At 38.0% G+C, this 25,773-nt stretch overlaps 1 protein-coding gene across 2 annotated transcripts in view; it reads right to left on the bottom strand.

Annotated features, from left to right (window-relative positions):
• Positions 1 to 23,867, bottom strand: part of LOC138942038 (prickle planar cell polarity protein 3) — a 161,299-nt gene extending 137,432 nt beyond the window's left edge. The window contains exons 1-2 of one of the 2 annotated variants that reach the window (XM_070312069.1): positions 23,632 to 23,867; positions 11,715 to 11,840 (exon numbers count right to left, since the gene is read on the bottom strand). In XM_070312069.1, coding sequence (XP_070168170.1) covers positions 11,715 to 11,839 — 125 coding nt within the window. In that variant the 5' untranslated portion in view covers position 11,840; positions 23,632 to 23,867. Of the gene's footprint in view, positions 1 to 11,714; positions 11,841 to 12,544; positions 12,642 to 23,631 lie in introns of those variants that run through there. The other variant, XM_070312067.1, reaches the window with a different exon arrangement.
• Positions 23,868 to 25,773: the final 1,906 nt, after the last annotated feature.

Here is a 25,773-nt window from a genome sequence, read left to right as displayed (position 1 = left end):
CTACGCGGTGTGTGTGTGTGTGTGTGTGTGTGCGACGTCTATCTACGGGATCAACGGAACGGTTGGCAAAATTCCACATTTTTTTTCGATAAAATCCATCCCGGAGAAACCTATATTTTCCGGAAAAGAACGCCAAAAACTGGTCCTGTTTATTAAAAATATTTTAAAAAATAAATATTTTTTTAATTCAAGCTTTATCCAAAATATATAAAATCCGTAATAGAGATTAGAAATCAACTTGACAGATAAATTAATTTTTTTTTAAACGATATTGAATAATAAATGCAAACCTGATTTACATTGGTAAAAATTGTTAATTCTCTTATTATTACATTTTTCTTATTAAACGAAAAATTAATATAAAATTTAATAACATTTATATCTCTCTAAAAGAAGTTTTTGTTTTAAAAATTTCACATATTAATTTAAATTTAAAAAGACTATTATTATATTGATTTCATTTTTTAAACTATAGTAATTAATATGATTTATTAATTAAAGCAAAAATCTTTTTCTGCATAAAGTTATATAAAAATATTTTACATATTAATTCTATTCCATTGGATATAATAAAGACCGGAATTTACCAGGTTTTTTCCATTCATTGAATTTTTCTGGCCAACCCCAACAAAAGCAAATGCAAACGAAATTGATGACACGAGCGCTCGACGATCATTTCGTTCGATGATTTTTCTTCTCAATGATGTCTGCTATATTGAACGATAAACTCTTCTCAACGACAACAATTTAGACGTCTAAAAATGAGAGATTACACGTTGATAATTTCAATCCTTCTTCAGGTATCGTCCACTACCGTCTTGATGCTCGATTGTCATTGTTTTCTCTCGCGCGTGAAGATATAGGACTTGTCACGAACGTCTCGTTATTTTAACGAGTGTCGTAGCACGCGAGTTGCGTTTTGCCGCAAGAATCGCGTGCTCGTTGCAGGGTTAAGCAAGCGTGATCCACGCTGCAATGCCAAAGTGTGAATTCAAACATACAAAGACTATACTTTAGGGTTGCTTAAACTGAATGAGATACTTTCATTTATCCGAAACGGAATATTGATATGCCATTCTGAGAAAAAGAGAGAGAGAGACAGAGACAGAGAAATCAACGTTTTATGGTTAATATAACTTGTTAATTTAGTTTTATTTTGAAATCTAAAAAGCATTAAAAATATTTTTAAGATTTATGCATTGCTATCAAAAAAAGAATTTTAAAAAAGTTAACATTCTTATTCAATTTCTCTACAACACCGTCGAGCCTATTATCGCAGGCAAGGTTCATTGTCTGAAGAGCTCGATATCACTGGAAACGTATCGATACCACGCGATGGTTCCCGATGTCGAGAAGTACCGTGCGTGAACTATCGGTCGATGGTACCCGCAATATGCAGTAAAGCACGAATGCAACAATGCGATTCTTCCCCGCATTCATGATGCGCGGGTAGAGAAAGGACCGCGGGGGCCGGATATATATGGGGTGTCTCGTTAATCAAGACAGCCGCGCTATCGGCCACGAGATGGCTATAGGGGAGAAAATGGGAGAGGAGCGAGGGTGACCGGTGTTTAACGGTTGACAAACGACCGGGTGACGCGCGGCCGTGTAAACAATGTGCGTGTCGCCCACATGAAAACGCCCCGCGCGCGCAGAAGGAGAACGCGCCGCGCCGGGCGACTCTCCGACAAAAATCGTAAATCTGCCTATTAAATTACGATTAACGATTTGCCTTTGGAAGGCAGACGCGCGCAGAGCACGCGAGCAAAACTTCCTCGTTGCGCACTGCGCAACTGCTTTTATCTTTTTACGCTCGCGCTTGAAACTGCACGACGCAGCTGCGCGAATTAAAATTTATTAACTCTCGCGCCGCCGGAAGTCGAGCAGGATAACGAAGCAACTTTCGCGGCATTATCGCAACCGCATTTTGTTCGGGTTTGCCTCGCCGAAGCTCGCGCTAATCGCGATTAGACGCGCGAGAAATGCGCGCGAATGCGGCTTGTCGCAAGAAAATACCCAAGTTTACTGTAATCATGATTTGGGAAAGACATTCTGTACATAGTTGTCTTGCTCAAAGTTGCTTGCAGTTTTTTTCATTTAAGGATTCTACAATTAAGCTTGAGTTAATTTTTTGATATGATTACATCTTCTTTAAATTTTCAACTTTCGATCTCAAATATCTTTGCTCTTTATTAACCTCCAAAATAATTTTTCATTAGCGTAAAGTAAGAGAAATATAAATGGGATTTTGTTATCCTATAGAGAATAAGTTCCCCGATTTGTAATTTTTTTAAATTCGGTAAATGTGCATATTAGGTTACACCTCACCGATGACTTTGACCTTGAAAAAAGTTGTCAAGGACATGACCCTGAGTAACTTTTCCTTATAACTTAACCGGCGGTCTCTTATAGTTTCTGAGATATTTAAAGTTAACATTTGGATAATAATATAGAAACAGAAGATATAACCTAACCCTTTTTGGTAATTGTGCAGAATAAGAGAGACAAAGTCCGCCCCACAATTGTTGCATGGATGAGAAAGTATATGCGTGGACGCAGTGGGTTCCGCACCCCTTTACGGAGGGGCTCCATTTCCAGAAGATATAACCTAACCCAAACTTATTTCTGAAAATTTGGTTTGGATTATACAACGTAACCCAAACCAAAGAAATAGGTTTAGGTTAGGTTATATCTTCCGGAGTCCACTCGTAGAGGGGGGGGGGGGGGGGGGCAAAACCCACTGTGTGCACGCATATACTTTACAAAACAAAGCGAAGTCTACCCCACGATTGTTGTATGGATTGGAAAGTATATGCGTGGACGCAGTGGGCTCTACTATAAAAAAACCAGATACATAGATTTGGGTTGAACCTCGTTTTGCGTGGAAAGTAAAAAAAAAACCCAAAAAGCTTCGTCTCTGGAAATGTCAAGAAACACTTTTTTCACGTCTGATCTACGTAAATACAATGTAAACAATCTTTATTTTTCTTTATTTTATAATAGAAAAATCATTAAAATTGTGAGATCATAACTTTAAATAATTCAGAAACTATAAGAGACCGCCGGTTAAGTTAAAAGGAAAAGTTACTCAGGGTCATGTCCTTGACAACATATGTTAAGGTCAAAGCCATCGGTGAGATGTAACCTAATATGCATATTTACCTTTAAATTCTTTCAATTTGCAAATTTTTGATATCAAATATTGCAATCCTCATGTTTTTAATCTTTAAACTTACGAGCCAAAATTTTAGTTCCTCAAATTTTCAGTGCTTAAAATTTTAAATTCTAAATTGAGATGTTCAACCATTAACCCGGCGACTAATACATGGCTTATCGAAATTTTTCGAATTTCAAGAATTCCTAGATATTGATAATTTACGAGTATTCTCAAGTATCGCAGCAGCAAACCTTCAACTTCGTGACGTGCATACGTCGAAAGCTTCCTCTATTCGTTTGATTAGAGAGACATCACATTTATTAACTTACTCGGCACGTACCGAAAGCTGTTCATAGATAGCGAAGGGGCGTATTGTATCATGAAAGCGACGCTGAGGGAAAACATCCGGCGTAGACGTTGCGCGATGCGTGTCCCCTATCCGCCCCCTTCGGCTTCTCGCGCGCGTCAATTCCCTCCTTGTATGCCCGAAATTCTTCCTCTCTTCGCCGGAGAATGCCGACCTGAGAAATTCTAACAACGATAACGGAAAACGCCGGAATGCGTCGACAAGCTAGAACGCGATCCTTCCACATTGCAGCAATATCGTTATATTGAAATCAAATGATTAATTTCTTTGAATGTCGCAATCACTTAATGCGAAAAAGAGTTGTAACTCAAAAATGGTAATTATTTACTATAACGGACCCAGCTCCAATCACGTTGACCTTGATATATGTTGTCAAGGACTTAATCCTGAATAACTTTTTCTTATAACTTAATCGGCGGTCTCTTATAATTATTGAGATATTTAAAGTTTAAGTTGGATTCGAAACGAAAATTTGGTTTAAGTTATACGACGTAATCCACACCAAATTTTTGTTTTAAATAAGAAATAGGTTTGGGTTAGGTTATATCTTCCGGAAGTGGAGCCCCACCGCAGGGGGGGCGGAACCCACTGTATCCATGCATATACTTTACAATGCAAAACGAGGTTCAGCCCAGAATTGTTGTGTGAATGGGAAAGTGTATGCGTGGATGTAGTGGGTTCCGTCCCCCCTGCGGGGGGACTCCACTTCCGGAAGATATAACCTAACCCAAACCTATTTCTGATTTAAAACTAAAATTTGATTTGGGTTATAGGGGGAGTGGAATACCAAAATATGGAACTCGTGATTATCATTACATACATTATTTGGCTGAGTTTATATAAACGTAAATATCAATATTGTGAACGAATACGTAAATTTTTTGAAATAATGGCAACATTGTATCCCTTAGATGAAAACAGTACATTTACAACTGTAGAATAAATAAAATTTTTTATTCCTATGTATACTGATTTTTTCTAATATTATATTAATTATGTAAAGACTTTGTTTCACATTTAAATCAGGATTCTGATACAGATGGACCTCGTTTCTTGCGTGGAAATTACAAACTTATGTAAAAATTAATATTTTATTTTTAAAACTTTATTTGTTAATAACTTTTTAATAAACAATCACCGCCGATTAAGTTATAAGGAAAAGTTACTCAGGATTATGTCCTTGACAACATATATCAAGGTCAACGTGATTGGAGCTGGGTCCGTTATAGTAAATAATTACCCAAAAAATTAATTACTGACAATTTCAACTTGATGTTATTTTTTCCCGATTTCTTTCGGGCAGCTGTCTTCTGATTCAATGAACGATGTTAATTGAATCGTTAACATAAAATTATGTCGAAACATAATAATGTTAAAATATGGAAAACTTTTAATGCCAGATTATAATTTCTGTTTTCTTTTTCTTGTTTTGTTCTCGTTTTTTTGTTTTTCTGTTTTTTTTTTCCTTTTTCCTTTTCCCTTTCTTTCCTTTTTTTCTTGTATATTTCTGTTTTAGCACCGCTTTGTATTTACATATTTGTATACCAAAGGGATTTTTTGCCCGTATCTAATAAATAAATAAATAAATGAATAATCGGGTCTCCAAGATATTTTTATGCTGTTACGCTTAAGAAGCAAAGAGTGGACGATTTTATATTCCAGCGACCGCGCGATTTTAAATCGAAACTGACCGGCAAAGTTCCCGAACGTCGGTCGAACGAAGAGAATGTAGCAGGCGAGGGCCCGAAGGAGGAAGAATGTCGCTCCCTCGTATATGCGAGTTGAACAAAAACTTGAAGACCTTTGGGTGCTCTCTTGACGTGCTCTCCGAGAGAGCAACGCGTGGCTCGTCTCTTTTCTCGCTCCCGTTGCGTTCTCCGTTCCATCGATGATAAGGGGGAGAGAGGGGGACGGGAGAGGGGGGGGGTCTGAGAGAGACGCTCTCGAGAATACGCGAGAGAGATCGCAGTTTTCGCTCGTCATCGCCGATCGGTTGTAGGCGCGGGTGGCAAGAAAATCGATAGTCGGAATAAATATCTCTTCTCGCGCGCGTTTTGGGCTTCCCCGTTATTTGTATCTGCGAGCTACCACCAGCTACGAGAGATCCCCGCCGTGATAATTCGACGTCCCCGATTACTCGTTCGACGAACATCGACCTTTCACATTTAAATCGGCAGATTAATTAGCGACAAAGAATAAAAGATAAAAGCAAAAGGCTTCTTTCTCTCTCTCTCTCTGTTTTTGTTTTAACAACTTTTTTATCTCTTGCGCCATGTTACTTCTGGGCCTTTGCAAAGAATTGCGTAAATAAGACAAGTATTATTTCTGTCACTTATACAGGGTGTCCCCAATTTAAATGGCAAAACTTCAAGAATGTATAGGGGATCGAAAAACTAAGACAAGAAGTCCATTAGAGAAGTCTCTTGAGTTGATTGGCACCGAATAAACTTTCTGCTTCAAGGTTCCTTACATATGTAAACACTTGATATTATCCTTTACGATGCCAATCAATTCAAGAGAGTAACTAAGAGACCGAATCATAGACGCAGTGCACCAAATATCCCTAGAACAATGTCTAGCTGCAATTAATGAGGTCAGTGCCAGATGTAATGCTTGCATTGCTGCAAGAGGGCAACATTTTGAACAATATCTGCATTAAATAGATGATAACATAAATAACATGTAAATAAATAAGTAAAAGAATGCGAAGTTGTTTCGTTTCTTTTTTTGTGATTTTCTCCAAAATGGAGCAAAAACGAGCAAACCTCTAAAGGACTTTCTGTCTTAGTTTTTCGGTCCGCTACACGCTCCTGAAGTTTTGCCATTTAAATTGGGAACACCCTGTATAGAGATTTCTTCTTTAATTTGAAATTGTTTCTTAATATAAATTTTGAGTAATTTGCAATTTATACGGCAACTTACAAAGATTTATTTAATGTTAGAAATAAAAAAATTTGGAAAAAAATGTCTCGTCAAATTTTTTTCGCCAAGCAGCAATTTTTTACCGCGAATAATGTTGAATGACGTTACACGTTCGCGTTATTACATAGGAAGAAAAAAAATTTGTTCATGATTAAACACGCTAAAAGCGAAGGGGTTAGATGAACTCGCAGTCCATCATCGCACTCGCGCGAGCGAAGTTTCCCGCTTTAAAAGTTCATTATCCCGGTTGAACGCATGTATAAATAGCTCTCACGCTAGTCGAATATCTCTTTTCGTTAATGAGTGGCCAGAGTTCGTTTATATGCGGCCGGTAAAGTGATTTAAAGGATCTCGATGATGAATGTCTCGCGTAAAGAGAGAACAAGAGAAAGAGACGACAGGTGTGCGTGCGGGGGAAAAAAATGCCGTGTTAAGTTTTCCGGTAAAGTCTACGGAGCCATTTAGACTAAGCGCTCGTATAAATTACGGTCGTTCTCGAGCCCGGTCTTCCTACTAATTAAAAATGAAAGGGTATGCGCGTAAACTGAATACCGGCGGGAGCCAACCGATGAGGATATCTCCTCGGCTCGGAAATGCTCTTATCCCGGAATGATTTTTATGGCAACGGATCCGGTCGCTTTTTCTCGTTCTTCGCCTCTCACCGCGCCCCGAAGGCCTTTCTCCTCTCTTGTCGAGCCTCCTCGCTTCGTGTCCTGCCTTTTACGGTACACCGCGACCGCTTCGGAAGCCGCTAATTAGGTCTACTCGCCTTCATCTGGGGAACATTTAACCGTGGCGATCGTATTTAGAGGTGAAACTGGGGCCTCGCGGCTCTCCCGAAATCATTCTTACCGGAGTAGCTTCGCCTCGAATATTTGCACGACACGCCTCGATAACGTCTTTTCACGACTCACATCGAGATGTGAGCGACTCAGCGAAGTCGGCCCGACAGGTGCGTGTCGTGTAACCTGTAAGCCCACGCGTACATACACCTGGAACTTCAATCTCCCTAGAGAGATCTGGGACTATATTTCTTATGGAAAACACGGATGTTGCGATATTAATATATAAAACTGCTTGTCAAATAAAGGTATAAATAATACCCACCTTTACAAGTTGTTAGAAGTATCCATTTTTACATCAATAAATCATCTCGAAACAAGATGTATGGCGAAGATAATAAAATACGCGAACTTTAAAGATATAAATTCGCAAAAGAAATTAAAAAGAATATTTTTATGCGAAACTAAAAATTATCGCATTATTTTTAATCAGTATACAAATTGATAAAATAAATTTGCAATTGAAGCGATTCTCCGAACTTCCGCATGCCGTAAATTTCACTTCTCATTGAGATACGAGACATCGATGATGATGATGATGATGATGATGATGATGATGCGAGACTACGACCGTGAGGAGGCAGAGCTCAAACGTCGACGCTCATCGCTTCTAAGGGGCGTCAAAGAAGGAATAAACATCCACCGCGGGGAGACGAAACCCCGACGTTTTCGCGGCTATTTCCTCGTGAATCAGAAATAACGGATGTTTATTATGTGCCACTTTCCCTGTCAAGTTCATCGAGCCGTCACGGCATCCCATAGGCGAGCTACAGACGCATTACAAGAAGCGTTCTTTTTGCACAGCTATGTACTTAGATGCCATGCAGTAAACATGGAACGCGACAATCGCGGGAAAGCCGGTGATTACCGGATCCATCGAGCGACCGTTCTCAGAGCTATAGAAAGCCTAATGGCATTAACGAGCCGAATCCACGGTCATTGCGCGCGAAGACAAAATTACGTAACGGCGAAATATAAAATCAACTCGGCGCTCATCTCCTGTCGATTATTTGTAGCGCTAAGTATGTCGAACGAGTCGATCCACGAGTTTATCTTCCAGTTTATCACCAGTTTACCGAGCGATCTTCGAAATTTATAACGATCGCGCCGAAAAATGTATACAATATTTATAAATATGCACATATGTATTCAATGATTTTAATTAAAAACGATTCACCGAATTAAACGAAATGCAATTGAGCCCAATTTTCGCATACTTAACATTATAGTGTAAAATATAAAATACTTCCTTATTTACAGATATCGAAAATACATTTGTTTTTAAATTTGAAACAATAAAAATTGATTTTTATTCTCAGACCGATTCGAAACGGTAAATATTGTGAGATATTATTACAATCCATTGAACAAAATTTTGAGAAAAAATTTAATTATATATATACAGGATACCCATTTTAAAAGTTCCATCCTCATAACTTTTCAGGATCAACGTTTGAAGGAAAACGACTCGGATAAAAGTTGTAGGGAACAAAGGGAGCTATCTAATAGTGACCTTGAATGTGACATTAAAGGTCATTTTCAAGGTTAGGGTTCAGTTACAGGGCTAGTTACAGGTCAACTTTTGTTTTTTGAACGGAACCTCCTACTTTTCATTACATAGCTCTTATAGCTTATCTCGAGAGCTTTCCAAAACACTATAATAAAGTATTTTTTCATGAAGTACTTTTTGAGTTATTTTATATTTTAATCTGACATATTTTGATATAAAAAATAAAATATTTCGTTAAATATTCAGTTTTCGATAATCTTACCGTAATACTTTTATGTACAGAATAATAAGACAAATTAATTAGTGCCAAACAAAAAACAAATAATTTAAAAAAAAAATACATTATAAATAATTTTCTTAAAAACAATTATTTTTTATACTAATTGATTTGTCTCATTATTTTGTACGTAGAAGTATTACAATAAGATTATCGAAAACTAAATATTTTACGAGATATTTAATTTTTTATATCAAAATATGTCAGATTAAAATATAAAATAACTTAAAAAGTACTTAATAAAAAAATACTTTATTATAATGTTTTGGAAAGCTCTCGAGATAAGCTACAAGAATATATAATGAAAAATAGGGGGTTCCATTTAAAAAACGGAAGTTGACCTTCAAATGACCTTGAAAATGACCTTTAATGTCAAATCCACTATTAGATAGCCCCCTTTGTTCCCTACAACTTTTATCCGAGTCGTTTTCCTTCAAACATTGATCCTGAAAAGTTATGAGGGTGGAACTTTTAAAATGGGACACTCTGTGTGTGTGTGTGTATATATATATATATATATATAAAGTTAGTATAAGATTGAAAATTATAATAAAAGATTTTTGTGAGTTTAGATTCTCAAGAATGTATATTATTTTATTCTTCTATCAATAATATAATTTGAAGTATTTTTTTGAAAAGTTTAATAAAAAACAATCATAATAGTTTATCATTAAGAACATTTTATTGATGAGAAACGCAAATATGATATCGACAGAAGGGTAATCTGTACGTTATACATAATTTTATCGGTATCATTTGCGCTACATTCATTATCAATGTTGGTAAAATGCCGATCATTAGGCTGTTCAAGATTCATGCAAATTCCGATTACTCTCTCAGACAACTTGTGAAAAAGAGAAAGAGAGAGAGAGAGAGAGAGAGAGAGACATGATGCCATACATCAACCAACTACTCTCGTCTTTAATAGCGAAAGGGTAAACTCTCGCCCGCGCATTAAAGGCCGTGGATATGAAATCTGTCGGTGCTGTTCTAAGGCGATAATGGAGCCTGGATGTAGGTACTACTACGCGAGATGCGTTTCGCGTACCACGGAACGATCCGGCGAACGAACCAACAGCCGGGCCAGCGCGCTGGTTCAAGGGAGGTTCGGTATGTTAATTACAGACCAACATACGTATCCCTCTCTCGTTCCACTACGTCCCACAGCCCCTTGCCATGGGTTACCACAGTTGCCAGCCGATTCGTCTTGGAACGGCCCTCATCGCCGGTCTCGTTGCACGCAGGGCTCGCGTGAGACCGACGAGTCGACCTTACGACCCGAAACGCTCGTTTTGCCCTCTTTCGAACTCGCTGCGAGAGCAGCGCGGTGAGGAGAGCCCGGCTCGTCTTGGCTCGGCTCCTCTTCTCTTAACCGCCTCCTTTGCGCCTCCTCTGATTTCTTCCGTCGAAGGCTAACCTGATCGAGTGATCGGCAGCGTCAGCCGGTATATCGGAAATATACCGCGCGAGAAGCGCGGAGAATCGAGCGCGAATTTAGACCGGATCTTTCGAGACGCAATAAACTTTATTTACGTGACGATCTGATATAGGTCCGTTACAAGCTTCTATTAAGTAGGGAAAAAAATGTGAATCGCTACCACATCGAAAACCTCAATTCCGTTCCGAGAAAGATGCTGGACTGTGTATTTTCTATGTTAAAGTCCTCGCGTTTTAATGAGATGGTGGCGACAACGACAATCTGATATGGCCTAATCATACGCTTCCATCAAGCATCTATAAACGGAATCAATGAATGGAACGACGCTCTCACCACAGGCCAGCGTCGATGTGAAAATCTTTCTTCACTCAGTTTCATTCGAGATCATAGAAGAGGATAATCACTGAACTGATGTATCTCTCACGCAAGGTGAAATAACTACGATCCATGATAATGACCAGTGAGCTCAAAAGACTAAATAAAAGCTACCGCTTATAACTAGTGGCAAAAAACTTTCTTCAAAAAAAAAATTTTTTTCAGTTAACTTTAGCCGCACTAACTTACAATTAGATTGTAGCTAATTCGCATTATCGGCTTGGTTCTATTTAAGAATATTGATATAAAAAGTAATGCACGCAATCCATCTTACACACGAGTGTTGCTCATCGAGATCTCTCATCAATTCAATTTTTGTACATTTGGCGAGGAATATGATACGTCCAAGATACGCGATAAATACGTTCCGACCTATCAATCATCTCTCTAACAAGATTCTCTATCCTGATAGTTTCTCGAAATGATACGTTTTATTCTGTTAATTTTAACCATGAGATCGTAGACGAAGCAATATACACCGGGCCAATTTACCGCGCCCATTCGCAAGATGGTACACGAGGAACTCGCGATCATTTTTCCGGTTTTGCGCGAAGGAATGTTTCTTTTTTTTTTTTGCAGCATCTTATCGATGCGCCCATCACGCGCAGTGCTGACCTCAAGATCTTACCCGGGTCAGCCCGAATCGGGATCTTATTTTTTTGCGATATAACCTCGACCGCGGCCTTCCACCCCCTCCCCCTCCCCCCACCCATCACGATGCCGAGGGCAGGGCAGAGAAAAATCGACAATTTGCACCTGCGCTTCTCTCGTTTGCGAAAACAAAGTCGCTACGCAAATTACTCATGTTACACGTGGTGGTACTCACCGCCAAAAGTGTGGCACGTATCCGGCGGGGCACAACTCTCGGCACTGACCGCACGGTGCACCTTGGAGGACAACATTTCCGGACGAGTAATTATTGGGCGGCGCGTCTTGTCCCGGGGACAGCATTCTGAAACGAACACGAATTTACGGTGAGCGTGTCATTTTGGCACGGTCCTTCTTAATGCTTGACCACAATTTGCTACGCCGAAAGTGTTTCTCAACCTGTCCTACGATTCACAGTAAATGAAATTTCGCCGTAAATAGAAAAATAATTCCCTTACACAATAAATTTCGTTATTTTCCAGTAAAAAAAAAAAAAAAAAAATCTTTAAAGTATTAAAGAAATACATATGTATGGCATCTTCCTTTATTTAAGTGAAATAAGAAAGTGAATATAAAAAAATCAAATCTAAATTTATTAATAAATCTGGATAAAAGTGATAAATTTTTTATCCTTATTATTATACTTATTACTATTTTTATCTTATACATGATTTTAATGTATAATGATTGAATACATAATTGTTGAATATTGTCAATTCATCTAAAGCAAAAAGAAAAAATTTTTATTTAAGAATAAAACAATGTTATATATATCGATGATATTAAAAGATGAATTATTTTACTCAAAGTGGATTTAAAAAGAAAGTGATTAAACATCAAATTAAAACTTTCATGACTTACAACAGCTATGAATCACTTAATTCGTAAGATATTATAATTGAAAGCGTGACACCCTGCTATTGTCATAAAATATTAAATTGATCATCGTGTGGCAAAGAAATCTCGCTCAATTATCACGTCGGGGATCATCACGATCAGGGAAATTACCACAAACAGCACAGAGTCCGCGTCTCGTCACGCCTGAACGGATTGGAAAATTTGTCTTCTCGCAACGTCGATCTCGAAGGATTCGCTTACGGCTTACGGCGACGATGAAATTGAAGAAGGATCCTCGTGCGACCATCTCCACGATCGGGTTCGGCTTTAATCCTCCAGCCTGAACGGAAACTCACATCCGATACAGTATTACCGCGTACTCGCGTAATTATCGTCATTTTGTTGACGAATGAGATTTCCACGGTTTCATTTAGATCCGTTTAGATCCGTAATGGGATATTACACGCTGTTAAAGTACCATATCTTTTCCTTAAATCGACTCTTCTCGTACTGCGTACGCGCCTGTTTACATGTGATCGTGCTTGTACGCTATACAAGGTGTCCCAAAATTAGACCGATAAACTTCAGATGATTATAGGGGACATCAAAACAAGCCAATTTTGTCAATAAAACCATGTCCGCAAATGAGCCGTTCTCGCACCAGAAAATCAAAGACTAACAAAGACAAAAATATTTGAAAAAAATTATTTTTTAAAAATTTTCTTAATATGGTTAGATAGAAATGTTTTTACCATGAAACTTTTGTATAAAACATTTTTTGATATCTCGAATAATTTATCGAGATATATCGAGAAAAGCAAAAAGCCGCCCTACATATGAGTGATGACTTTATCCCTTAAAATCGTTTTTGGGACACAATTAGAAATTCCTAAATTCGTCTATTTACACCCCCCCCCCCTCTCCCACACACATACACACACATGTGGAAAGTTTCGTCAAAATCAGAATTTACGGTTTCGCGAGGTTCCCTTATTAGTCTTTGATTCTCTAATGCCAAAACAGTTCATTTGCGGACACTAGTTTATTGACAAAATTGGTTTGTTTTGATGTCCTTTATAACCATCTGAAATTTGTCAGTCTAATTCTGGAACATCCTGTATATTTATATGTATATACATATACAGGGTGTCCCATTTTAAAAGTTCCACCCTCATAACTTTTCAGGATCAACGTTTGAAGGAAAACGACTCCGATAAAAGTTGTAGGGAACAAAGGGGGCTATCTAATAGTGACCTTGGATTTGTCATTAGAGGTCATTTTCAAGGTCATTTGAAGGTCAACTTCCGTTTTTTAAATGAAACCCTATTTTCATTACATATTCTTACAGTTTATCTCGAGAGCTTTCCAAAACACTATAATAAAGTATTTTTTCATTAAGTACTTTTTGTTATTTTATATTTTAATCTGACATGTTTTGATATAAAAAATTAAATATCTCGTAAAATATCTAGTTTTCGATAATCTTACCGTAATACTTCTATGTACAGAATAATGAGACAAATCAATTAGTATAAAAAATAATTGTTTTTAAGAAAATTATTTACAATGTATTTTTTTAAACAATTATTTGTTTGTTTTTTCTTGGCACTAATATGTCAGATTAAAATATAAAATAACTGAAAAAGTACTTAATGGAAAAATACTTAATTATAATGTTTTGGAAAGCTCTCGAGATAAGCTATAAGAATATGTAATGAAAAATAGGGGGTTAAAAAACGGAAGTTGACTTTCAAATGATCTTGAAAATGACCTTTAATGTAAAATCCAAGGTCATTATTAGATAGCCCTCTTTGTTCCCTACAACTTTTATCCGAGTCGTTTTCCTTCAAACGTTGATTCTGAAAAGTTATGAGGGTGCAACTTTTAAAATGGGACACCCTGTATATATATCGTGAACGTAATATACACGTGTAAATTCGCATTAATTGATTATAAATAATTATTTATAAATCATTTCTGTCTCTCTATATCTAATGAATTAAGATGTTTAGACCGCTTCTGCGATATTTTCTAGTAATTCGATTAGCCAATAATTGTTTCTATATCTTCGTATATCACATTCGTTATATATGCTCGGATGCATGCTCGCACGAGCGTGTAAATTGACAAATTTATTACTTCACGCACTTGTATGTACTCGACGCTAAAGTCGCATCTTTTTAACATGCATCGCATTTATGCGCGCGCGCGCCGTGCATCGTAAACTCCTTCGATACATCGAAACTAAAAGTTAGCCTGCAATCTTCGCCTGCATATTTCTTCAAACGCGATCGTATTGCCGTTCATTAACCTCGCTGAAGAGTAGAAAGCCGGATCATCGTAAAATATCAAGTGCTCGAAACGGGTTCGCGGTCGATAGATACCAGCTATAAGTGCATTAGACGGACGTCAAATTAAATCGAGGCCGCGTCCGTATGCTGTAATAAAGACTTCTCTTGTTTGCGCTAATATAGCGCTGCGAGAGGTCGTAAAAGAGTCCCTCTAAGCTCGATCACCGAGATGAACTTACGATCTTCGCCTTCACCCCACCAAACACGCGTTTGACGCACCTCCACCAGGTTTGCAAGGACATCAATCGTCTGCGCGTTGTACGCATCATGCGATAAGTCTATCCGCGAAAATAATTAATTAATGGCGCTAGCTAATACGGAGAAACGGCTGGTTACACCCTGCTCTCGCTCAAATTAATAATCGAAGCTCGTAATTAGTAGGTAAGCGACAGGGCTGCCGCCGCGGCCTTCGATCGTCGGCGATTAACTGACATCAGGTGTAATTACACCCCTCTTCAGTATTTTATTGCGACGAAAATTGTCGTTGCGACCTCGGCTGTCTGCTCGGCCTTGATTTACCTCCATCACGTAAGGCTATTAATATCTACGTCGTGTTTTTGTCACATAATTCTAATTGAGTCCGCATGATTTATTGATAACAAAAAAAAAAAAACATGACATGGTTGGATTAATAAGATAACTTTAGAACGCCTGATAATGAGTATCGAAATCGTGAAACATATCTTGTATTATATACATATTACACATTTTAATACAATTTCATCATGCTATCCTTTTAGATTTGACTGAACTGAATTAAAACGCCCACTCTATATATGTATAGTAATTTCGAAAGACATATTATCACGTCACATGATTCTTTTCAAAAATGTTTACCACTCCATGACAATGCAAATGCTACCATCTAAGTAACATTACTTAATATTTTGACGTTGACATTGAGGTTATGTGCAACATAAAGTGACCGCAACTCACCTTGCTAAGTCATTCAATCTGTAACATTCCACTGGGCTCAGTCACTGACCGAAACTCATCATCAGTCCAGTTATTAATATGAAATAATGATAGATTTACTAAAGATAGTAGAAATCAATCAAGTAGCAATTTTTTTATATTTTTTAATTATGTTTCTCGCATTAAGAATTATAATTCGAGATAAATTTCTAATAAAAATTGATTTATAGTGATACAAGAAACAAAAAAAAGAAACGATATCCAAAGCAATTTTTTATGTTACCATTTCTCAAAAATAAAGAAAAAAAGCTCTTATAAAGATGTATATATTAATCAATGTAATAAATACCGAGAAAGAAGTACAATACAAAAATTATGATGCATTGTACTTTTACATACAATGCATTCAACAAATAATATTATATAGATGTAGACATTATAAGATAAATTTACAGAGAGGAATAAGTAAAAAAAAAGAAATATAGACAACTTGCTACATACTTGATTTGTCTCTCTTTATCGTGTGCGTATTTTTTATTTGTGTGACTTCAAGACGTATAAATTAAATGCAAACCGTATATCCTTTAATACCTAATGCTATTAACTGTTGATTAGTAACTCTCTTTAGTGGATTCTATATGCTTGTATTAGTTGTATTAGTAATGGATTAAGCTTACGATAAGAGACATTGACGATACTTAAAAAAAAAAAAGACAGATAATTTAAGGTTGAACGGAGAATGTCGCGTCGATATTCGCAGATCTTGAAGGACATCTCTCTCTCTATTTCTTTCGAAAAAAGAAAAATTAACGTGAAATGCGCCGGATTATGACATGCTCGCCGAACCTGCCTGCCTTCGCAGACATATTTCTGCAGCCATCGTTCGAGTATACAAAGTAAACTTTTTTATTTTCAGCAAGCGTAAGAGGCTTACGTCTGACATAATTGACATGGAGATATACGATGTGCATTCTATAAAAATTGCCCGCCTCTGTGATGACAGAGTGGAGTCATGAATTATAAGCGGACAGTCAATGGAATTTTTTTGCTTCTGTTGACTTGATTGCAAGAATTAATGAGAAAGCAGCACCTGTAGTTAATCTAAGTTAAATATTAAACAAGTAGAATTCTAAAGTTTATTTAGTCTTACAAATGAATTTAAAGTTGATTAATACGCATACTATTTTCAATATTATAAACTCGATATCAATGCCAATACTTATAATGTTAAACGGTTCTAAAAGAATGACCTCTGTTTACTGTTTTTATTTACGTTTTTGTTTACTAATTATATTTTTTTTAATAGTTTAAAAAATAATTAAATTTTACTATATTTTTATATTTCATCTTTTATTTATAAAATTAAAAAAAAATTCACTATTCATAAATAAAAATAATTCTGTTAGATTGAACTCAATTCGATTTTATTTTACTGTATCTAAAGCTTGATAATACTTTTAATTTTCAATGACGAATAACCCGTAATTATATAAATAACCCTGATTGGCGGAAATGATAAATAACCCTGTGAATTATAACTGCATTATATGATTACAATTTTAGTCGTTGCAAGCATTATAGAAAATATCGTTACGCTGTATGGGGGGGGGGGAAGGGGGGGAGATGTCGATTATCTTGGTGCATTGTATATACCCCTATCTCTTGTATATCACCCACAAAAAGTCAGATACAATTGCAATTTGAACTCGATTCAAATAACCGTGGAATCTCTAACGGCGATAAAAGAGACCAGACTTTATCTGCCTGCGCCGGACCGCAATAAGCCATTGAAATTTAATATCATCACCGGAATTGAATGATAGAATGTTCCGCGGAGCTACAGCTGACGCCTGCGTCTCTCCATCGCTACAAATTACACTCGGTAATTCAGTTCCTTGACCGCGAAGTCGCACAAGAAGTTAAGTCTATTCCATGGCAAGTGAACGACCGCGCAGCTTCCCCTATTGGTTCATAAGTCATTGGCGGGCCGTTAGATCACAAAGCGCGAAAAGAGATTTCGAATGTTGGCCGCGCTAAATGTATACCTCCGTTCAGATTCGCAAAAATTTATTAGCGGTTGTATCGTTCGCGCGCGCGTCTACATTTACCAACTACTCAGGTAAACAAAAGTAGTGTTTTGAACGTCATTTTGACCTAATTTGATGTCAAAATAATATCAAAATGGCTATTTTTGCTATCTGAGTAACGTCGTTACGCGAACTTTCGGGTTGATTACGGCCCCCTATTTGAAAGATCGTTTCTCAGGACATTTTTGACGAAGAACATGGAAAAAATAGTAAAAAAAATTTCCGACCAATAGTTTTCGAGATATGTTACTTTAAAGTATTGGACATGATAATAAAATTTTATAAAAACGGACCCAACCTTGACATATGTTGTCAAGATTATAATCCTGAGTAACTTTTCCTTATAATTTAATCGGCGGTCTCTTATAATTTTTGAGATATTTAAAGTTAAAGATATTCATTACAAGACAAACTAACAATCTTAATTTACAAAGCGATACGGAGAATCTACATCATGCATACCTCACGCTGGTGGAGAATCTACCAAAAATTTAAATCGTTTTGATAGATACCTTTCCAATATTATGCTCCACCCAATTCATTTATTTTATATCACACGACTTAATTTATTTAAATATTTCAAGCCTACATTAATTCATTTATTTCGCTCCATACGACCTTAACTTATTTATTTAAAACATAATTCTAAATTATTTTACCTCATATGACTCAACTTAATTTATTTAAAAACATAACTCTAAATTTGATTTTTATTTCATACGACTTTAACTATTTAATTACAAACATAATTCTAAACTAATTTATTTATTTTACGTCACTCGACTTAAATTAATTTATTTGATATCAGAACTCTAATTAAGTTATGCATGGTTTTAATGTTTGTTAAAATACTCTCGTTTACATAATTAGGCATAACGGTACAACAATTTAAGATATCCGTCAGATAGGTTTGAATTTTAATAAATATTAGTCGACCTACAAACAAACACACAACAAATGCGGTAAACAATATCACGCGAAACCAATACAGACAATGTAAATCACCGATGTCAAAAAACAGTTGCGTCTTGAATTTCGTGGCCCGCGGTGATCTGTACGACCAATGCAACACGGTTACGAACAACATAATCCCTTTGAAATAAGTCATACACGGCAGGGACCGTAAAAAAGACTAAATTAAGTTAGTCGACAGGATTGCTCGGCGCCAGCGACATACGCATACCACGTATGTTTTAAAATTTTTTGCATTTTTAATTGTAAGAATTGATCCATGTATAACATATTGTTAATCATAATTGTAATAGATGCTGAAGAAGGTCCAAACCCTCGGACCGAAACGTACAATAAACATTTCAAACAAACTATAATCGCGCAATGATTACGGCGCTAAGCTCTCAATAAGCACTTCCTTTCGCATTATACTTGGATATCAGAGCTTTGTTTCACTAATTTTAAAGTTAAAGTTTAATTCGAAGCGAAAATTTGGTTTGGGTTATATAACATAACCTAACCCACAATTTTAGTTTTAAATCAAAAATAGATTTGGGTTAGATTATATTTTTCGGAAATAGAGCCCCCCCCCCATAGGGAGGGGGGGGGACGGAACCCACCGTGTCCACGCATATACTTCACAACATATGTCAAGGTCAAAGTCATTGGGTCCGTTTTGTAATGTTTCATTATCATGTCCAATACTTTAAAGTGATATATCTCGAAAACTATTGGTCGGAAAATTTTTTTACCATTTTTCTCGTGTTTCTCTTCAAAAATGCTTTCAGAAACGATCTTTCAAATAGGGGGCCGTAGTTATCGTATTCGTGCCGAACTTTCATTGCGATCTAATGTATTACGTTATAATCTCTTTCATATAAAAATTTTCAAAAAATATATATTATATATACTTAATTATATATTTTATTTTATATAATATATATTTCATATATAAATATATATATTGTGTTATATATAATGTGTATAACAATCACGTGAAAGAAACTAGTTTTTATTCGATTTTATAATTCAAATTATCTAATATTTGTTGAAAATCAAAATTCGATACTTTTATCTATTTAAAAAAAAATATATATATCCTTTTGTGTCACAGAATATTGATGCGATAAAATAAATGTACATTAAAAGCTTTTTTATTACTACGTGATAATTTCTAAAGCACAAAGAATTTCAATTAGGACGTTCTATCTTTCCAGTTTTTATACATTACGGTAAAATTGAAACACGAAGGACAGCAGGCAGGCCTCACTTAAGGGCAGCTACTTTGCGCATAAGTTAATGGTCGCGAATAGCAGAGATCGCTGTATTATATAATAACCGATCACCAGGAAGCCGGCCTATCCGTACTCGCCTCGAGCTTTGTCTTAACGACGCAAGCGTACGCAAAGTTACCGCCGTTCGTCGACTCATGCTTATGAACGTTCCTCGCATCATCCCGCGCGTATACGCATTATAATGCGAATCATTGCCATTGTACACGCAAGGATCCAGATGTGCGTCCAAACGACAGTTTGATCCCGCGAGCGCGCGTATCGTCTTATCGAATAGAGTCCATAACAAGTTGGCAAATGTCGAATTTCGCAATAATACACAAGCTGCGCGGGAAAGAAGACTTGCCAACATGCGTAATTAAGCAATATACCAATTAATAAATCTCTTTCCTCGTGTTATAAAAAGATAATTACTTCCGCATAAAAAATGCTACGAAAGGTATCGCGTTATAATTTTCAATATGAAATCTAATTATCTTCCGAATGAAAAAATGTCTCAAATAAAACACTACCGGTATATCGCTGAAAGAGGAGGGGCGCGGCGGGAGGGAAGGATATCGAAAATTTACGATACCGTTCACTCTCTTGCGCATATATACGGAGAATTAATTTCGCAATGAAATGCGCGCGAGGATAATTTACGCACTCTCATGTGCGTATGTATATCTGCATCCCGCGAGGGGGAGTTATTAACTCGAACTAGTTTGGGAACTGGTTGTCTCTCGAGTAAACAACGAGTGCCTCGCGCGCTCGCACGCCAGGTGTAATTTTTCGCATGGGCGAGTCCCATCCCGTCGATGGCGCCGTCATTTTCGGAATCCGATCGAGAAAATCATAGTTTTTGACTTTTTTAGTACGCCGTAAAAGTAAATAAATACTCCCGTCAACCGTAATTAACCGTCATTACACCGTTCCACGTTTCTCGCCCGAAAGCGAAACATGCGCGAGAATTAAGGAAAGCGGGCTACGCGACCGAGAAGGAAGGAGAAGAAGCTGCAGCAGCTCTCACGGAGTAATTAGTATCTTTTTACGTCGTTAACGTTTAAGCGAGAAGAAACGACGTCGGCGATAGCGCGAACGCAGGCATGTTAATGGACGCGATAGCAAGTGTGCCCCGCGAGTGTTTTGTCCCCCCTTGTGCTTTATAATTCGTGAAACGACCAATTAACGTTCTAAGAGAGGTAGAGTAGGTGGTCTCTTCTTCCTCGTCTACTCGTCTCTCCTGAATGACCCTCGAATGCCCGTTTCAAGACCGCAGGTGGCATGTGCTTATTGGCCGGAGGGACTGCTTCTGACGCTCATTTTCGCGGAGAGAAGCTTTTCGGCTAGATTAATTCTTTAACGATTATGCTCGCGCGTATGACGAAAGGATAAATGATCAATCTTCCTCTAAATGGCTTTGATAAAAAAGAAATTTGACTTTTAAATTAATCCTTATATTCATATCATTATAAACATGTCTTATACAGGGTGTCCCAGAATTAGATTAACAAACTTGGTTATAAAGGTGGTTATAAAGGATACTAGAACAAGTCAATTTTGCCAATAAACCCGTGTCCGCAAATGAATTTTGGCACTAGAGAATCAAAGACTAACAAGTAGGGCTGCCATCCGTCCGGTTTTTCCCGGATTTGTCCTAGTTTTTCGAGCGTCCGGGAACGTCCAAAGTAGTCCGAGTTTTTTGAGCGCGTGACACAAGACGATGCGCGCGTCGTATTTTGAGGCTATATCTGTGTATGTTATACGTGCGGTATTGTTCAAGCCTTGGGACATTGACAGCAAATAAAATAATGTAATATTACATTATTAGTATTATTATAAATTCTTAATAATAATGACTATTAATAATATTATTGATTATTAATAATTAAAATAAAAATTATTCTATTTTTATCGCTTTGTCAGCAGTCGCAATAATTTCACATAATAAATTATAGGTGTCCGGGTTTCAATTGGAAAAGTCCGGGGTTTTAAACCTTTCAGTCCTAGGTCTGTATAATTATAGATGGCAGCCCTGCTAACAAGGGAATTTCGCGAACCCGAAACTTCTGGTTTTGATGAAACTTCACACATATAAAGAGGGGAGGAGAGGATAAATAAATGAATTTAGAAATTTCTAATTGCGGCCCTAAAACGATTCTAAAGGATGAAATCACCCTTCATATGTAGAGCGGCTTTTTGTTTTTCTCGATATATCTCGATAAATTATTCGAGATATCAAAAAATATTTTATACAAAAGTTTTATGGTAAAAACATCTCTATTTAACCACATTAATAAAATTTTGAAAAAATAATTTTTTGCCCAAAAAGTTTTTGGACCTTCTTTGACTTTCATATTGTTAGTGCCTAAAGGCTCATTTGCAGGCATGGGTTTATTGGCAAAATTAGCTTGTTTTGGTGTCCTTTATAATCACCTGAAGTTTATCGATCTAATTTTAGTATACGTATATAAATATATTCAATTTTAAACAACAATAGAGAAAGGGGGAGGGGGGATTATATAAATTTCTGTAAAAGACATAAGTTTTTTTAGGAAGTAATGGTAAATTTTAATTAAAGCTTTAATTTCGTGAAGAGTCTAATGTTAAATCACACGTTGCCTGAATGTAAAAATAGTTTTATGATGTAAATGCGTTTCTATCTCATTAAGCAGTAACATACGTATATAATTTGAAAAAAATTTTTGTGAAGAAAAATAAATGTTCTTCTTTTGCCGAGATAGATTAAATATTTTATAATTAAACTTTAATATATTGAATTTTTTAATATTAAATTTTCTCAATAGAAAAATATTAAATTTTGTTAATAGTTATCTACATTTCTATCAGACTAAATCGATCGAAAATTTTCAACATGAAAATATCACAGGATTGGTACCAACGTAAAACTACAAAGATAAACCCGAAACTTGACAAAGAAAACAAACTAAAAAATAATGTCATATTGAAAGAATAAAGAATATATATATATATATATTAAAATTCACAAATGAACTCTCTTACTCGTTCAGAGAAATTTTTCTGTAATTTACTATTTATGAAAGAAACAAACGATTAAAATAAAAAAATGTATATTTAAAAAATATTTAATCTCTAAAGAACATTTCAACAGGCGCGTTTCTCATTGTAAATGAGAAATCATAAACCCAGACAGCGGACAATAAAGTTATTTGTTGTGGGATACACTGTCAAGTTCAGGGTTAAAGATCTCTGACAGGGGCCTATTAAAATCCTCGCAGTAGATCGCCTCGCATGACTCGGCGCGGTATCGGCGTCGATTCACCAGGAGTCAGCAAACTATGACTCGTGAGTTTTCCCAGCACAAAGACTCCGTTCCGCGAGAAAGAAAGAGAGAGAGAGAGAGAGAGAGAGAGAGAGAGAGAGAACTGCATCCCACATCCCATCGTCTACAAAACGCGGTTCGCCGATCGCGACGCGAGATGCGTCTTATCTTCGCGCACCGCACCAGGCTTTGCCGTTTCTTCCGCGACGAAAGAGGCGAGCGCACGCGTTCCATGACCGTCGACGCCGACGCCGCCGCCGAGCCAGGCACAGCAAAGTCGAGGCGAGCGATATCTGCGATCGAGAGCGAGTGCGCGGCTTCGAAGAATCTCATGCGGAACCACATGCATGCATACATACATATATGCGTCCGTGCATACCTGTTGCTTTCCTTATGCCGCAGCGCGACGCCAATGGTAGCGTCGCGTGGTCCAACGAGATCACCGGCGAAGGATGCGCGCCCCCGCTGCGGTTCCGCGATGTACCCGCGATATGCGCGATCCTGCGTTGATGTTGCCCGCAATAAGGGGTGGATGGGAACGGCTCGTGCTCTCGTGTCACCGATTTTAGGAAGGAGAAAGCACCGAGCATCAAGCTCCCGAGTAACTCGGTTCGAGTACGATCATCGAGAATCGAGGACACGATCCCGTGTCCCGCCGGGAATCGGAAGGACGAAGAACCGACGATGCACCTGCACTTGCACTTGCCGCCGCACCACCGTAATCGTCGCGCCGCGAATTCACCATGGACCACCGTAGCGCCATGCGATACCGTGGGATAGCGACTGTCGTGGCGAGTGACGACGATGACGGCCCGAGCATCGTCGCGGCATCACCGTATGACACGTCAAACGCGAATCGAGCTGAACGTTCAAAGCCGGCTTCGCGACTCACCTTTTCCCTTGCGTTCTCGTTTTCTCGTATTCCCTTCCCGTAACGTTCATTACCAAATTGCCGAATTCGAAGAATCGCTGACAACTTCACTGCGAGCCGGCGAATCTACCGAGGATCAATCGGAAGATTCCCGTAATGATTCTCCGGCCCAGCACCCGGCTCGCGAGGACGCGCCTCAATGTCGCCGAATCGTGTTGATAATTGTCACGCTGATTGAAATGAGAAAACCGAAAAGAGGAGACACGAAAAATTGCATCCGACCGCGAATTTTTTCGAGCCACTTGAACGTAGCGAGAAAGAGGCGCGCACTCGGCGATCGGTCGATCGTCACCGATCACCGCGCACACGCAGTGTGCGGTGTTCGCCGACGTGATCGCGCATCGATGTACTTGCCAAGGGTGCCTTGTTCGATGGCGCGCCAACACGCAGAGTCAACCGATCCCGAGAGTCGAACTGGCCGCCGAGATGAGGCCCAACTCCCCACTCCGTGAAGTGCGCCTCGACTGGTTGCCGGTTGCCGCTTCTTTCCTCACGTCGATCTCTTCTCCTTCCCTCTCCCCCGCCCCCTCCTTCAACCATCCAACGTCCCGAATGCCACTGGACGTTCTCCTTCTCTCCCCTGCCCCTCTCTCCTTCCCGCTACGATGTTCGAGGTTCGAGCGCGACTCACGCTCTCTCGCATCATTGTGTATCTTCTCTTCTCGCGCGCGCGAGCCCTTCTTCCTTCCCCTCTCGCTTTGCTTCTCTTCTCTATCTTACACGCGCGCGTAGATTTTCACTCGTGATCGTAAATGACCGTGCGATCGAACGAAGTCGATAGCTCGCGTGTTCCACCAGCAGTTAACTGCCTGTCTGCGCGCATTTCGCAGAAAGTTATCGAGAGAAAGCCTCTTTGAGGACCGATCTCGTGTGACTCGATTCCGGGAACGTCGATTAATCTTCTCTCGAGGAAAAAGGGCGATTGATGCTTCGCGTTTCTTTCTAGATCGTAGCGTTTGACGACGATGCAATCAATTGTAATTAATGATAATCAATATTACTCTAATGGATCTTAATTATCTGCATGATTTTTGTATTTTTATTCGGGGGGGGGGGTTGTATTTTTTTTTTATACATTCATAATTCTTATAACGACTAGTACTTATCGTTAGATACATACACCCTGTATGGGAAAATAGTATGTAAACAATCATGTTCGCAATGACTGTTTACAAAACCACGTACAGAGGCTTTTTTCACTTGCAGGAGATTCCAGAAGAACGATAACATTTTACTATTCAGGGAGAATGCGAGAAAACTATATTTTTTTTTTTCTCGAACGAGAATGAAATTGTTAAGTGAACTTTTACGTACTTTATACCCGGAGCGCGCATTTTTCCTTCGTCTGTGTTTCTCCCTTAATAATATACATAATACCCCCTACTCTGTTACTCGCGCTTCTAGTATTCTTGCCTCCCCCCTCGTTTCTTCCTTCCTGCTCCCATTCTCTTATCTTCTTTTCCCACGTTTAGTATTCCGTATTCGTCTTGCCCTTCGTCGTTCCCCTTTCTCTGCTTCGTTTCCATTTTCTGGTTATTTCGTTCTTGGCATATGTCTGCTTCGTTACGCATCGCCATCTCTCGTTAAACG

Source organism: Polyergus mexicanus, unplaced genomic scaffold, assembly GCF_030449975.1.
Source record: "Polyergus mexicanus isolate NDT 795.1 unplaced genomic scaffold, iyPolMexi1.0 SCAF_21, whole genome shotgun sequence".
Taxonomy (NCBI): domain Eukaryota; kingdom Metazoa; phylum Arthropoda; class Insecta; order Hymenoptera; family Formicidae; genus Polyergus; species Polyergus mexicanus.
This window is presented reverse-complemented; position numbering and strand designations above follow the sequence as displayed.